Here is a 12268-nt window from a genome sequence, read left to right as displayed (position 1 = left end):
AATGGGTTGGGTTGAAGGGAGCTCAAAGCTCCTCCAGCTCCAACCCTGCCACGGGCAGGGACCCCTTCCATAGAGCAGCTTGCTCCAAGCCCCTGGGTCCAACCCGGCCTTGAGCACTGCCAGGGATGGGGCAGCCACAGCTTCTCTGGGCACCCAGACACGATGAGAAGCAGCCAGCAATGAGCTGGGGGTCAGGATGGGGATCCCAGTGCCCCACATCCCCTCCTCAACCCCAGGCGGCTCCTTCCACCCCTCCAAAGGGAGCAGCAGATCCAGCACTTGTGGCTCCATCACTGACATGAGCTAACCTGGGCCTCAGCTTCCTCCTGCGTGAGCTGGTTCAGGGGCACTGCAGCAGCCATCGGTGCCTGCGCCTGGGGAGCTTTATACCTGTGCTGAATGGCATGAAGGAGTTGCAGGGGAATCTTGAGGCCCTTCTTCCTCAGCCATCAATGGGGCCTGGTCCAGCACAGCCTGGGCTATGGGGCAGCCATGGAGTGAGGGGCTTGGGGGGGCCAGGACCCCATTCCCTGCAGAGGGGTTCACAGCCCCACCAGCCCAGGTGCTGCTGCCCAGGTCCCCTGACCTTGTGACCTCATCATGGAGCATGTTCTAGAAGCACCGGCCAGAGGTGATGTTGGAGGGACAAAGACAAAGACCACGAGAGAGGCACTGTCCATAGCCTCAGGCTTCAACATGGAAGACAGGCTGTTGTCCTCCAAATACTCATCCTCTCACATGGAGAGGAAGATGAGTGCTATGGCTTGCACCATCTTCAATGAGCTTCGTCTTGAGGGGAAACTCTGTGATGTGGTCATCAGCGTGGATGGGATCGAATTTAATGCTCACAAGAACATCCTCTGCAGCTGCAGCCACTATTTCAGGTCAGTCAGAGGGGATGGGTGGCATTTCCTAGCCTGGGTCGTGCTGCCTTGGTGCTTCCATCACTAGTGAAACATGGATAAAACCACACGGCCTCCCAGCATGGCGACTGCTGGTACCCAAACGGGTGCCCAGGGGATAACGGGCAGGGTTTAACCCAGCAAAGCCGGTTTTGCCTCCAGCACTGCTTTGGTTTTCCAGGGCTTTGTTCACCAGCAGCTGGAACAGGGCCGAGAAGATGGTGTACAAAATCCCCGGGATTTCCCCCGAAATGATGAGGCTCATTATCGAGTACGCCTACACCCGGACTGTCCAGATCACCACGGAGAACGTGGAAAGCCTGCTCGTCGCCGCAGACCAGCTCAACATCATGGGCATCATCCGGCTGTGCTGCGAGTTCCTAAAGTCCCAGCTCTGCTTTGAGAACTGCATCGGCATCTACAGGCTCACAGAGTACTACTACTGCCCCGAGCTGCAGGAAGGAGCCTTCATGTTCATCCTCCATCACTTCGAGGACATCACCAAGGTCTCTGCAGAGTTCCTCGACCTCTCCGTCAGCGAGCTGAAGAACATCATCGAGAAGGACGAGCTCAACGCGAGGGAAGAGGACGCCGTGTTCAAGGCTATCGTGAGGTGGATTGACCACGACCCCCCGAACCGGCGGCACCACATCGCCGAGCTGCTGAGCAAGGTCGGTGCTGACGCAGGCTCTGCAGGGCCACAACCGCTCCGCTGCTCTTGGCAGGCTGCGGGAAGCTCCCTTTCACACCCTCGGGCTCTTGAGGACCCTGCCCTGGGCGCTGGGCTCGGGGCTGAGCTCCCAAGTGCCCGTTTCCTCGCGTTCAGCTCCTTGTCACAGCCAGGAGGGACCAAAGGTCACAAGGGACCTTATCTCTGCACACACAGAGCCTCTATTTGTGCATGAGCCACGCAAACAGCAGCAGGCATTAGGGCAGTTTGAGTCTGCGAAGGGAAAAGCCCCTTGCCAAAGCAGCAGCAGGCTCCCTGCAGTGAAATCAAGTGATTTACCCTTGCACCCCCCTTTCTGGACTAGCTATAAGCAACACGTTGAGTTCTCGGGTTCTCTTACAGCAAAAGCATTGAGCACTAGGGCTCTCCCCCACAGACACCATGGGGATGCCGCCCCTAACCCCCCCTTTCTGTGCTTTCCAGGTTCGACTGGCGCTGATGCAAGCAGAATTCTTCATGAACAACGTCAAAACGCAGGAGTACGTGGCGGAAAGCGAGGACTGCAAAGGCCTCATCATCAACACGCTGACGGAGATGTACCACCTCAGCATGCACGGGCCCCCTTACCTGGACTTTGCCAGCCCGCTCAGCCGGCCTCGCCTGCCCTACGCCATCCTGTTCGCTATCGGGGGCTGGAGCGGGGGCAGCCCCACCAACGCCATGGAGACCTACGACGTGCGGGCGGACAAGTGGATGAACGTGACGAGCGAGCAGGAGAGCCCCGTCGCCTACCACGGCACGGCCTATTTGAGAGGCTTCATCTACGTCGTGGGCGGCTTCGACAGCGTGGATTACTTCAACAGCGTCAAGAGGTTCGACCCCCTGCTGAAGACGTGGCACCAGGTCGCGCCCATGCACTCGCGCCGCTGCTACGTCAGCGTCACCGTCCTCGACGGCTTCATCTACGCCATGGGGGGGTTCGACGGCTACACGCGCCTCAACACGGCCGAGCGGTACGAGCCCGAGACGAACCAGTGGACGCTGATCACCCCCATGCACGAGCAGAGGAGCGATGCCAGTGCCACCACGCTGCGTGAGAAGGTGAGCGCCGGGTTACCGGGGAGCGGTGCGGGTTGGGGTGAGCCGAGCGGGATGAGGAACCGAGCACGTGCGCAGCATCACTCAGTGCCTGTCCTGTCACACGGCCCAACAAGGGGCACTTGCAGGCAGAACCCCCCCCCCCCCGTGAGCAGCAGCTCAGGGAGGGGATCCTGCCCCTCTGCTGCACTGAGACCCCCCCTGCAGTCCTGATCCAGCACAAGAGGGACGTGGAGGTGCTGGAGCGAGGCCAGAGGAGGCCATGGAGATGCTGCAAGGGCTGGAGCAGCTCTGCTCTGGAGCCAGGCTGAGAGAGCTGGGCTGGGGCAGCCTGGGGAAGAGAAGGCTCCTGAAGGGGAGACCTCAGAGCAGCTCCAGTGTCTAAAGGGGCTGCAGGGAACCTGGAGAGGGGCTTGGGACAAGGGCCTGTAAGGACAGGCCAAGGGGAATGGCTTGAACCTGCCAGAGGGCCTGTCTGCCTCATGCAGTTGAGGAAATAAAGGGTCTAAATCCTGCTGGCCTGAAGAACACACTGTGCTTGTACTCCTTCAAAGCCAGGATGCCAGGACCATTCCCATTGAAAACCAAACCAACCTTCCCCTAAAGAAACCACCCAGCTGCATCATTCATATTCCCTTCATGTCCTCCTACCAGGAGTACAACTGCCCTGCTCACACTCTGCCTTCCTCCCCTGCTCAGGTGTACATATGCGGTGGGTTCAACGGCAGCGAGTGCCTCATCACTGCTGAAGTGTACGACGCCACCACAGAGCAGTGGACCTTAATAGCACCCATGAGAAGCAGAAGAAGCGGAGTAGGAGTCATTGCGTACCGAAACGAGGTGTATGCGGTAAGGGGGGACAGTGCCTCTGCCCTCGCAGCCCCCAGCACGTGAAGTACTCACCCTTTGCTGATCTGCAGTTCCTGGACTTCAGTGCTGGCCTTTTGCTTTAATGTGAAATGTAGGGAAGGAAGGAATAGAATCATGGAATGGGTTGGGTTGGAAGGGACCTTAAAGCTCCCTGAGCTCCAACCCTTGCCATGGGCAGGGACCCCTTCCACTGGAGCAGCTTGCTCCAAGCCCCTGTGTCCAACCTGGCCTTGAGCACTGCCAGGGATGGGGCAGCCACAGCTTCTCTGGGCACCCTGTGCCAGCGCCTCAGCACCCTCACAGGGAAGAGCTTCTGCTTTATGTCCAACCTGAACTTCCCTGTTTCAGTTTGAACCCATCGGAGCCTCCTGAGAACATCGTCACCTGCACGCTTCTGGTTCTGAGAAATGTACAGACGATTTTTAAGCATCTGCAGCAAAGCAGTGATTTTCGGCTGCTGCCAACAGGTTCAGCAGCACAGAGGCCTCGCTCGGTCCCATTCACCCCAGCCACGTACTGCATTTAAACCCTGTAAAGTGTAAAATCTCACAGTTGCACAAAATACTTTTGGATGTTTCAGGAGGAACAAGGGAGCAGCCTGCAATGAGCACACGTTTTGAGATGCCACGCTCTCAGCAATGCTCAGCTGAGCTCAGCGAGGCAGGGCCACTTCCCCTTGTGCAGGAAGGAGTTCTCCCTTGTGAGGGTGCTGAGGCACTGCAATGGGTTGCCCAAAGAAGTGGTGAATGCTCCATCTCTGGCAGTGTTCAAGGCCAGGTTGGACAGAGCCTTGGGCCACGTGTCCTTGTCCATGGCAGGGGGCTGGAACTGGATGATTTTAAGGTCCTTTCCAACCCAAACTTCCCTGTGATTCTGTAACTCTATATAACCCAGCTGGCTGAGCAGGGGAGGAAGAGCCGGGTTCAACTCCGTGCCTTTGGTATTCACAGGTAGGAGGATTTGATGGAGTGAACCGGCTCCGCAGCGTGGAAGCATACAACCCCGTCAGCAACACGTGGCATGCGGTCCCCACCATGTTCAACCCTCGCAGCAACTTCGGTATCGAGGTGGTGGACGACTTCTTGTACGTGGTTGGGGGCTTCAACGGCTTTACGACGACTTTCAACGCCGAGTGCTACGATGAAAAGGCCAACGAGTGGTACGACATCCAGGACATGAGCATATACCGCAGTGCCCTGAGCTGCTGCGTGGTGCCAGGCCTCTCCAACATCAGGGACTACGTTGCCAAGCGAGACAGCGTCGCGGACAACTCTTCAAATGAAGTCAAGTTCACTTCTTCAACCAGCAGCTTGCCTGTATAAACAGCTCCATGCAGTGAATAAAGCCCTCTGAGCAGCAAGTGAATGTACTGACTTCTTTTCTAAAACAAATCAATAAAATTATATAGGCCAAAAGAAGAATAATTAATATTTTAAACTTTCATTCTATGGCACCACAAAACGTGTGTATCGGCCCTGGCCTCTGCAGCAAGTGAGAAAATGAAAGGTACAACAGAGGATGCTAGAGAAATAAAAGGTTTATTTTCATTAATTCACTTCTTACAATAAACTTTAGTACAGTGTATTTAAGGTAAAGAATGTGACAGTAGGGTTTGTCTCAAATCTAGACGCACACACACTACGTTACCTTACTGGAAGCCAGTACAGGCGTGCTGCTCCCCAGGCACTCATGGAAGTCTACATTAACACAGGAGAGCACCGCTGCCGTGATCCGCAGTGACACGCACCTATGAGGAGCATCTATTAATGGTCTTCAAACACCTCATTAGTTCTACACTTTACATTCATATTAGTAACAGGATTAGATCCTCAAGAGCACCTGGTTTAGCAGACTTCCACTTCAGGACTGACAACTGGAGATATGGTTTATACCCTGCATAACGTGGACACAGCTGGCAATAAATCTAAGCCATACACCACTAACTTGAAGCTTGCTTTTTTAAGCCCACTGAGAGTTACAACATCCTGTTAGCTAGGTTGTGTTAAACAGAACCCAAACAGTTGCAATGCTTTGTGACTCAGTTTGTCAGTACAGATCAGTGGATTCCGTGACACACAAGTTGAGCCAATGGTTCTGACGTTAACATTGACTGTGATGGAGAAAGATGCTATTGAAACAGTACTGCAGAATGCTTGGCGAAGATATTCATAATGCATGCTAAAAAGTTGGCATGTCTTCATTACAAACCCAGCGGACTAAGAGAGTATTCAGGTAGTTAGAAAATACAAGGTACACACGTGGCACCTAGAAATTACTACACTGACTGCCGAGTGTGAGGCAGGATGTGTCCTACTCCACTGATGCTCTGAGCAGGAAGACAGGACATGAAACATGCATTTTGTGGCACATATTCAGTACAGGTGGAGGAGTGTGATTGTCATGAGGAGGAGGGAAAACTCCTCCCAGTGCTCTTTTACATTAGTAAAGCCAGAAGTTGGCCTTCCAATACTTACTGCATACACACTAGGATCTTGCTGACATGGAACTGGCCACTATAGACACACTGAAAGAGTCTCCAGGCTTCTGCTTCTAGGATCATTTTATCGACAGCCAGCAAGCTACGGCAGTCAGGGGCCACAGAGGGAGCTGTTGTGAGCCTCACAGGTTAGTGGGCTACAACACAGGGCCAATAATGCAACTCTTCCAAACACCTACATGTGATACAATGGGTAGTTAAAGAGCTGTCAGTTAAGACCCATGTGCAATGCAATTTAAAGTCAAGGTTAAAAGACCCCAAAACAAACCCAACAACTTTAAAAATCCATAGAACTGGCATAGCAAGAGTCTGAGCAAGTGCAACTGTGCCCCTCACTCACCATGCAGACACAGCACACAAGTACAGTGCGTCACGTACAGAATCACAGCTGGCATTCCCGTGCTCTGGATGCTAAAGCTGTTTTGACACTATCTTGGAGTGGAATGTTTTTAGTAAACTATAGAGCTTGTGTGTAAGCCAAAAGTTCTCATGGTAAGTGCAGTATCAGTTTTGCTTAGAAAAAGAATGACTGCAGTAAGTTTGTTCTTGTATCGAACTTGGTCGCATGCTCCCGCATGTTAAACTGTTCAGTCCATCTTCCACCTGAAATAACACCCTTGGGATTTCTCCCTATATATTGTCCATATTGACAGACCACAAGAGGGCTTTGACAGAGCTGAGCTGGGCTGATACACACCATCCTTCAGCTCCTTGTCAAACCCCTACAGCCAAGTCAGCAGGTAGAGCACAAAAGCTCTTCTCCGTTGTTTCTGTGCGAAGTCTGGTGAAGTATCTTGAAATCAGCTCCCACAAATTAGTTAAATCAGTGGATTTACCTCCAGTTCTTAAACTACTCAAGCCAAACCTGCAAGAGCTCACGGGCCAAACTCCACTGAGTAAGCCCTTGCTCACAGGCTGATTTGGTAACAGTCACTTCTGGACATCGGGCCTTAAACCTGAGCAAGCGTTACCTAGTTGTTCTCTTAGGCCAGCATCATACAATTTCATCTGCCCTAACAATCCGACAGGCAAAGAAAAGACAACAGAGTTACTACAGGTGAGTAAATTGAGACAAACTGTTAGGATTTTCAACCTCTTTTTTTTTTTAAACAAGGCTACATTCTTCTATTACAAAAAGACAAGTTATTGATCTCCAAAGTGGCAACTGCAAAGCAGAGCAGAAAGGGCTGAACACATCAGAAAAACCTTGACACACTGTGTGGTTGAAAGACTTACCCAGTGTTTCACCTCTGATCTAGCTTGGTGCTGAATTGGGAAATGGGAAGTATCAGCTCAGAAAGCTAAACAGTTAAAAAAAAAAACAAAACAAACAAAACAAAAAGCCAAACTGTTTAGAAGTTCTTTTGCAAAGAAGGTGCCCACATCAAAACCACCAGAAAACCATGGTAAGAACCAAAGACAGTAAATACATTCTCCAACAAGGTTTGTCTAGACGAATTCTGGAACACCCTGCTTACGCCTCCCTTTCCCCTCCCTAAGATCCTGAGTTAGGCTGCATGTGAACGCCTGGAACATTCAAATGAAGGGAAGGATGGGGAAGAAATGAAGGGAGGAAGGATGCATTCAATCTGCCAGTAACCTCAACCGTCCTGGAGCTCTTGGGATCAGGGAGGAGGAGTGCTCGGTGGGACAGTAACCGTTTACTCTGAAGGAAATCTTCCATTTCAGTTCCTTAGGAGCACAGCAGGAAGTGAACCAGAGCAGCCAGGGCACTGGTTTATGTAAAACCTCCTCAGCACACCAAAAGGTATTGAAATCAGCTTCAATCTTCCCACCACGCTAAGTGAGGAAATTCAACTGTTGAGACACTATGAAAACTCAAGTGTCGCGCTTCAAGAGGACACTACGTGTGGATTTGTGATGGACCTTGCAGCACAGGGGAGGGGGTACCGAAGGCAAAGAGTTCTGATTGTCAAAGACAGGCTGGAAACAGGCTCACGGGGTTCTTCTAATCACCTTCTCACTAGGCTTAAAAGGTGCACAACATGTGAGGAAGGATCTACAACCAGCTCCGGTTTCAGTCCGTTACTGTGAAATACCCTCATTCTTACTACTCCACACTGACAGCAGGAACCAGTCAGTGCTGGCGGGTGGTACTTTGGTGGTTTTCACTCCTTTTCTCAGGCTGATGTTGACCCCGTTCCTAACGAAGCTGTCAAAGACAAAGCATCTTCTTTACTGCCTCAAGTTCTCTGTTCTAGCAAGTGTCTTGTGTTCTACCAACCATCCATTCACAAGCAAAGGCTGCAGCCTCTCTACAACAGACAGATACAAAATATTGAATACACATAGAAACATCTCTCAGTAAGTTGATAAGGAAAGATTGTGCTTTTGTTTTCATATATAGACATAACTATTGCACTTGCCTCCAGCATGGGAAAGCGAAGTACACTAACACAAACTATGCGAAGTTTAGTCACTGAGGAGGAGAGACTCAAAGGAATGTCAATAGATAAGTGCAAATAAAAGAGGAGAGGTGCTTTCAAGCACATACAAATGTAACCACTAAATTATTACAACAGGGATCTTTGATTTTCAAAACAACAACTGCTGGAGCCTAACTCCACAGAAGTCCTTGAAAACAAAGATCACAAGAGAGAAGTAACAGACTTAATGTTCCCAGAGATATCGCACAGCCCGATACAGGCCAAGGCTTCTCCCTGGGCACCACTGAGTAATACTGTTGGATTCACATAGCTCAACTCCCATCCATCCTCTATTTCTGAGCTTCTTAATACTCAATACATAAAAGATGCTGGTTTTATGCATGAAATCAAACCAACACCCCCATGTCTTATAAAGACATCTCCAGCCTAACAAGACACTACTTCCTAGACTCATCAGGAGTGATGTGCCATGAGCTAGCACTCTATCTGCGAGCGGGGCATCCTCCGCAAGCTCAGGGAGTGCCGGTGTATTTCCTGCATCTGCCTTTCCTGCATTTGCCTTATTCTGTCCTTTTGCCACATGAGGTTTTGTGGCATAGGGTACCTCTGCGTGCCCTGCAAGCACCTGAAGGGAATCCTCACGTGGCAGGCTGTAGCTCTGCACCGAGGCTGAGGCATAGGAGGCAAAAGCATCCAGCGCTTTCTCTCTGCACAGTAACGATAGGCCTCCTTCCTGTATTGCTTGTCAATATCATCGCTGTTTTTCCACCCCCCAATGATAAAAACATCATCTTTATAATAACAAATAGCTGCTCCTTCAATGCTAAGCACCTCTGGGGGTAAGCTTTCAAGTATTTCATCTGAGGCCCTGCCAGAGATCTTTCCCTTGGCCTCCTCATTATCTATAGGGTAACTCTTGGGGCAGCACGATGCTGTGTGGTAAAAGTTTGTGCTAGCAACAGACATCTGAAAAGAGCAATAGTTATCAACGAGAGGCAGGGACTCCACGTCCTGCCACTGCCTCGTGTCAGCATCGTATCTGATAATGACTGCCCTCAGCCCATCTTCACTATCGCTGTCAACTGGGGTTCGAGCAGCGACATAAATGAAACGGTCTTCTACCGAAACAGCTTTGACATCCCGAAGGATCTTGGGGGCTGACTCCAGGTTAAGCCATTTGTCTTGCTCAGGGTTATAAATGGCCACATCTTTAAAGCCAGGGCTGAAATTGCCATGCCCACCAATACTGTACAAGCTGCCTTTCACTTCAGTAAGGCCAAAGGAATGCTTTCTGGTTAACAGGTTGGAGACTTGCTCCCAAATATTCCTGTTTGGATTGTACCTTTCTACAGTCTTGGCAAACCCTGGTTCCATGGAGCCAGCCACATACACGTATGATTCCGTCACGGCAACAGCGTGCCCATCAAGGTGGTTATGGATGTGGGGCAAGTTCACCCACCTATCTTCATCGATGAAATACCCCACGCACTCACTCAAGTAATCCCCTCCCTCCGACACACCACCAATGACCATAATGACATCCATGTTCTGCCCAAACCGCGGCAGCAACGCTACAGGACAAGCGGAATGCTGCAAGTTACCAGGCTGCAAGTTCTCGGACCTTAAGGCATGGCTCTCCACAGCTTCAGCCACTAATTTAACACAGGCTTCGTTGCTCGACACCAGCCTTTCCGACTTGACGTGGCGAGTAAGGTAAGTGGGCTTCATCTGAGACAACCTGAGCAGTTTAAAGAGATCTTCAAAGTACCTCTCTCTTTCCTCGGGGCTTTTCTGCACCCACCTCAGCACAGTCTCAAAGAGGACTTCTTCAGAGTCCACCGTGATCTCCGAGTCCGAGAGCCAGTCCCTGACCAGGTGGAAGGGCAGCGTGTAGAACTCCTCGTCCTGGATAACCCTGTAGAAGTTCCTCCTGATCATGTCCTGCGCTTTGAGGGCCAGCTGGTTCAGGGAGTACATGTGCGCCAGGCTGTGCACCGCCACGCAGTTGGAGAGGTTCAGCTTCTTCTTCAGGAACTCGCCACAGAACTCCTTGAGCCGGGTCAGCAGGAACCTGCACCACAAACGCACCCGGGTGATGCTGAGCCCGGCCCCGCGCCCGCCCCGCTGCTCGCCCCCCCCCCGCCCCGCCGCCCCGGGCCCCGCTCACCTGTCCGCCATCTCCAGCACCTCATGCACGTTCCCGGGGCTGACGCGGATGGTGCCGGTGTACATGAACCCGATGACGGCCTCCACCGTGTCGGGGTCGGGGCCCCCCTCCGAGCTCCACTTCTGCAGCTCCACGCGGCCCGAGCGCGACTCGGCGAAGCCCCCCGAGAGCAGCGGGGTGAAGTACTCGGTGGCGGCGGCCAGCACGGAGCGGTGCGCCCGGTACTCGCGGGCCGGGCCGGGCCGGCCGCCGCCGAACGCCAGGGTGATGTCGCAGTAGAGGCCGTGGCGGCGCTGCTCGTTCTGCCGCCACGCCAGGTCGGAGCAGTGCGCGGGGCACCCGAACTCCTCCGCCTCGGCCTCCATCTCCCCTCCGCCGCTGCCGCCGCCGGACCGCGAGGCCCCGCTCTCCGCTACCGCCGGCGGCCCCGGGCCCGGCTGCGGCTGAGGAGAAGCAGCGGCCGCCGCCATCTTGTCCGACATGGCGGAGTGTGAGCACTGCGCCTGCGCTGCGAGCCTGAGGTGCGCGGCACTGCCCCCTGGCGGGTGGGGGGTGTGGCCGGCGCCGCAGGGAAGATGGCGGCGGGGTTGGAACGGGCGGAGCCTCCCCTCAGTTCGGGTCCGCACCCGGAGGGGGCCGGGGAGGGAGGCACCGGCTCCATCACCCCCCTGAGAGCCCCTCACGAGCGAGCTGAGCGCCCGAGCCGGCCCCGGTGGTTCTCCCGCTGTAGGAGCCGCTGTGACAGCAGCCAGAGCCGGCCGCAGCGCCCAGGCCCTGGGCAGGAGGGAGGCCCTGGGGCTCCTTCCCACCCCGCACAGGTACCAGGGGCCGGGAGCACACACGCGGGGCTTGGCAGAACCTGGGGTGGCCTCTCCTTTGTTGTCCTCCCTCGGGCAAAGCTGCAGGGGAGGGATTTAAGGAGGAATTAACTCCCTCTGCCCAAAGGGCGCTGTTGGTGTGGAGCTGATTCCTTGTTTCCTTTACAACGTGTGTATCCCCCCCTCCTCTGAACTAGAACATAGAATTATGGGGTTGGAAAGGACCTCGAGATCATCCAGTACCAACCCCCTGCCACGGGCAGGGACAGCTCACACTAAACCAGGTCACCCAAGGCTCCAACCTTGAGCACTGCCAGGGATGGGGCAGCCACAGCTGCTCTGGGCACCCTGTGCCAGCGCCTCAGCACCCTCACAGGGAAGAGCTTCTGCCTTAGATCTAACCTGAACTTCCCCTGTTTCAGTTTGAACCCATCACCCCTTATCCTATCACTGCAGGCCTTGATGCAGATCCCTCTCCAGCATCTTTGTAGCCCCCTTCAGACACTGGAAGCTGCTCTGAGGTCTCCACGCAGCTTCTCTTCTCCAGGCTGAACAGCCCCAGTGTTCTCAGCCTGGCTCCATACAGGAGGTGCTCAGCCCCTGCTCATCCTCGTGGCCTCCTCTGGACTTGCTCCAAATCCTACATATGTTGAAGACACCAGAACTTAACAAGTGCTGCAAGAGGGGTCCCACAAGAGCAGAGGGGCAGGATCCCCTCCCTCGCCCTGCTGGCATGCTCCTTTTGGGCCAGCCTAGGATAGGGTTGGGTTCTGGCTGGGTCACATTCAGTTTCTCATTGACCAACACCCCCAAGTCCTTCTCAGGTTGCTCTGAATCT

At 53.5% G+C, this 12268-nt stretch overlaps 2 protein-coding genes across 2 annotated transcripts; one reads left to right on the top strand and one right to left on the bottom strand.

The window, feature by feature from the left end:
* The first annotated feature begins 422 nt into the window (after positions 1-422).
* Positions 423-4945, top strand: KLHL10 (kelch like family member 10). Its single transcript, XM_065699056.1, has 5 exons — positions 423-884; positions 1084-1573; positions 2056-2673; positions 3370-3519; positions 4491-4945. The coding sequence occupies exons 1-5, from the start codon at positions 601-603 to the stop codon at positions 4860-4862; spliced, it is 1914 nt and encodes a 637-aa protein (XP_065555128.1). The 5' UTR covers positions 423-600; the 3' UTR covers positions 4863-4945.
* Positions 4946-8367: 3422 nt separating this feature from the next.
* Positions 8368-11150, bottom strand: KLHL11 (kelch like family member 11). The gene is made up of 2 exons (XM_065699028.1): positions 10613-11150; positions 8368-10516 (listed from the first exon to the last, which is right to left on the bottom strand). The coding sequence occupies exons 1-2, from the start codon at positions 11092-11094 to the stop codon at positions 8920-8922; spliced, it is 2079 nt and encodes a 692-aa protein (XP_065555100.1). The 5' UTR covers positions 11095-11150; the 3' UTR covers positions 8368-8919.
* Positions 11151-12268: the final 1118 nt, after the last annotated feature.

The sequence above is a fragment of the Lathamus discolor genome, chromosome 20 (genome assembly GCF_037157495.1).
Source record: "Lathamus discolor isolate bLatDis1 chromosome 20, bLatDis1.hap1, whole genome shotgun sequence".
Taxonomy (NCBI): domain Eukaryota; kingdom Metazoa; phylum Chordata; class Aves; order Psittaciformes; family Psittacidae; genus Lathamus; species Lathamus discolor.
The sequence above is the reverse complement of the archived record's forward strand: the minus strand, read 5'-3'. Positions and strand labels throughout refer to the sequence as shown.

What these genes read in the sequence shown, in the direction of transcription:
- KLHL10 (XM_065699056.1), top strand. Translation starts at nt 601, where the DNA reads ATGGAGCATGTTCTAGAAGCACCGGCCAGAGGTGATGTTGGAGGGACA. An exon ending in TCGCCGAGCTGCTGAGCAAG is followed by an intron (nt 1,574 to 2,055) that starts GTCGGTGCTGAC and finishes TGTGCTTTCCAG; the next exon opens with GTTCGACTGGCGCTGATGCA. An exon ending in CCACCACGCTGCGTGAGAAG is followed by an intron (nt 2,674 to 3,369) that starts GTGAGCGCCGGG and finishes TCCCCTGCTCAG; the next exon opens with GTGTACATATGCGGTGGGTT.
- KLHL11 (XM_065699028.1), bottom strand. Translation starts at nt 11,094, where the DNA reads ATGTCGGACAAGATGGCGGCGGCCGCTGCTTCTCCTCAGCCGCAGCCG. An exon ending in GTGCTGGAGATGGCGGACAG is followed by an intron (nt 10,517 to 10,612) that starts GTGAGCGGGGCC and finishes TTTGTGGTGCAG; the next exon opens with GTTCCTGCTGACCCGGCTCA.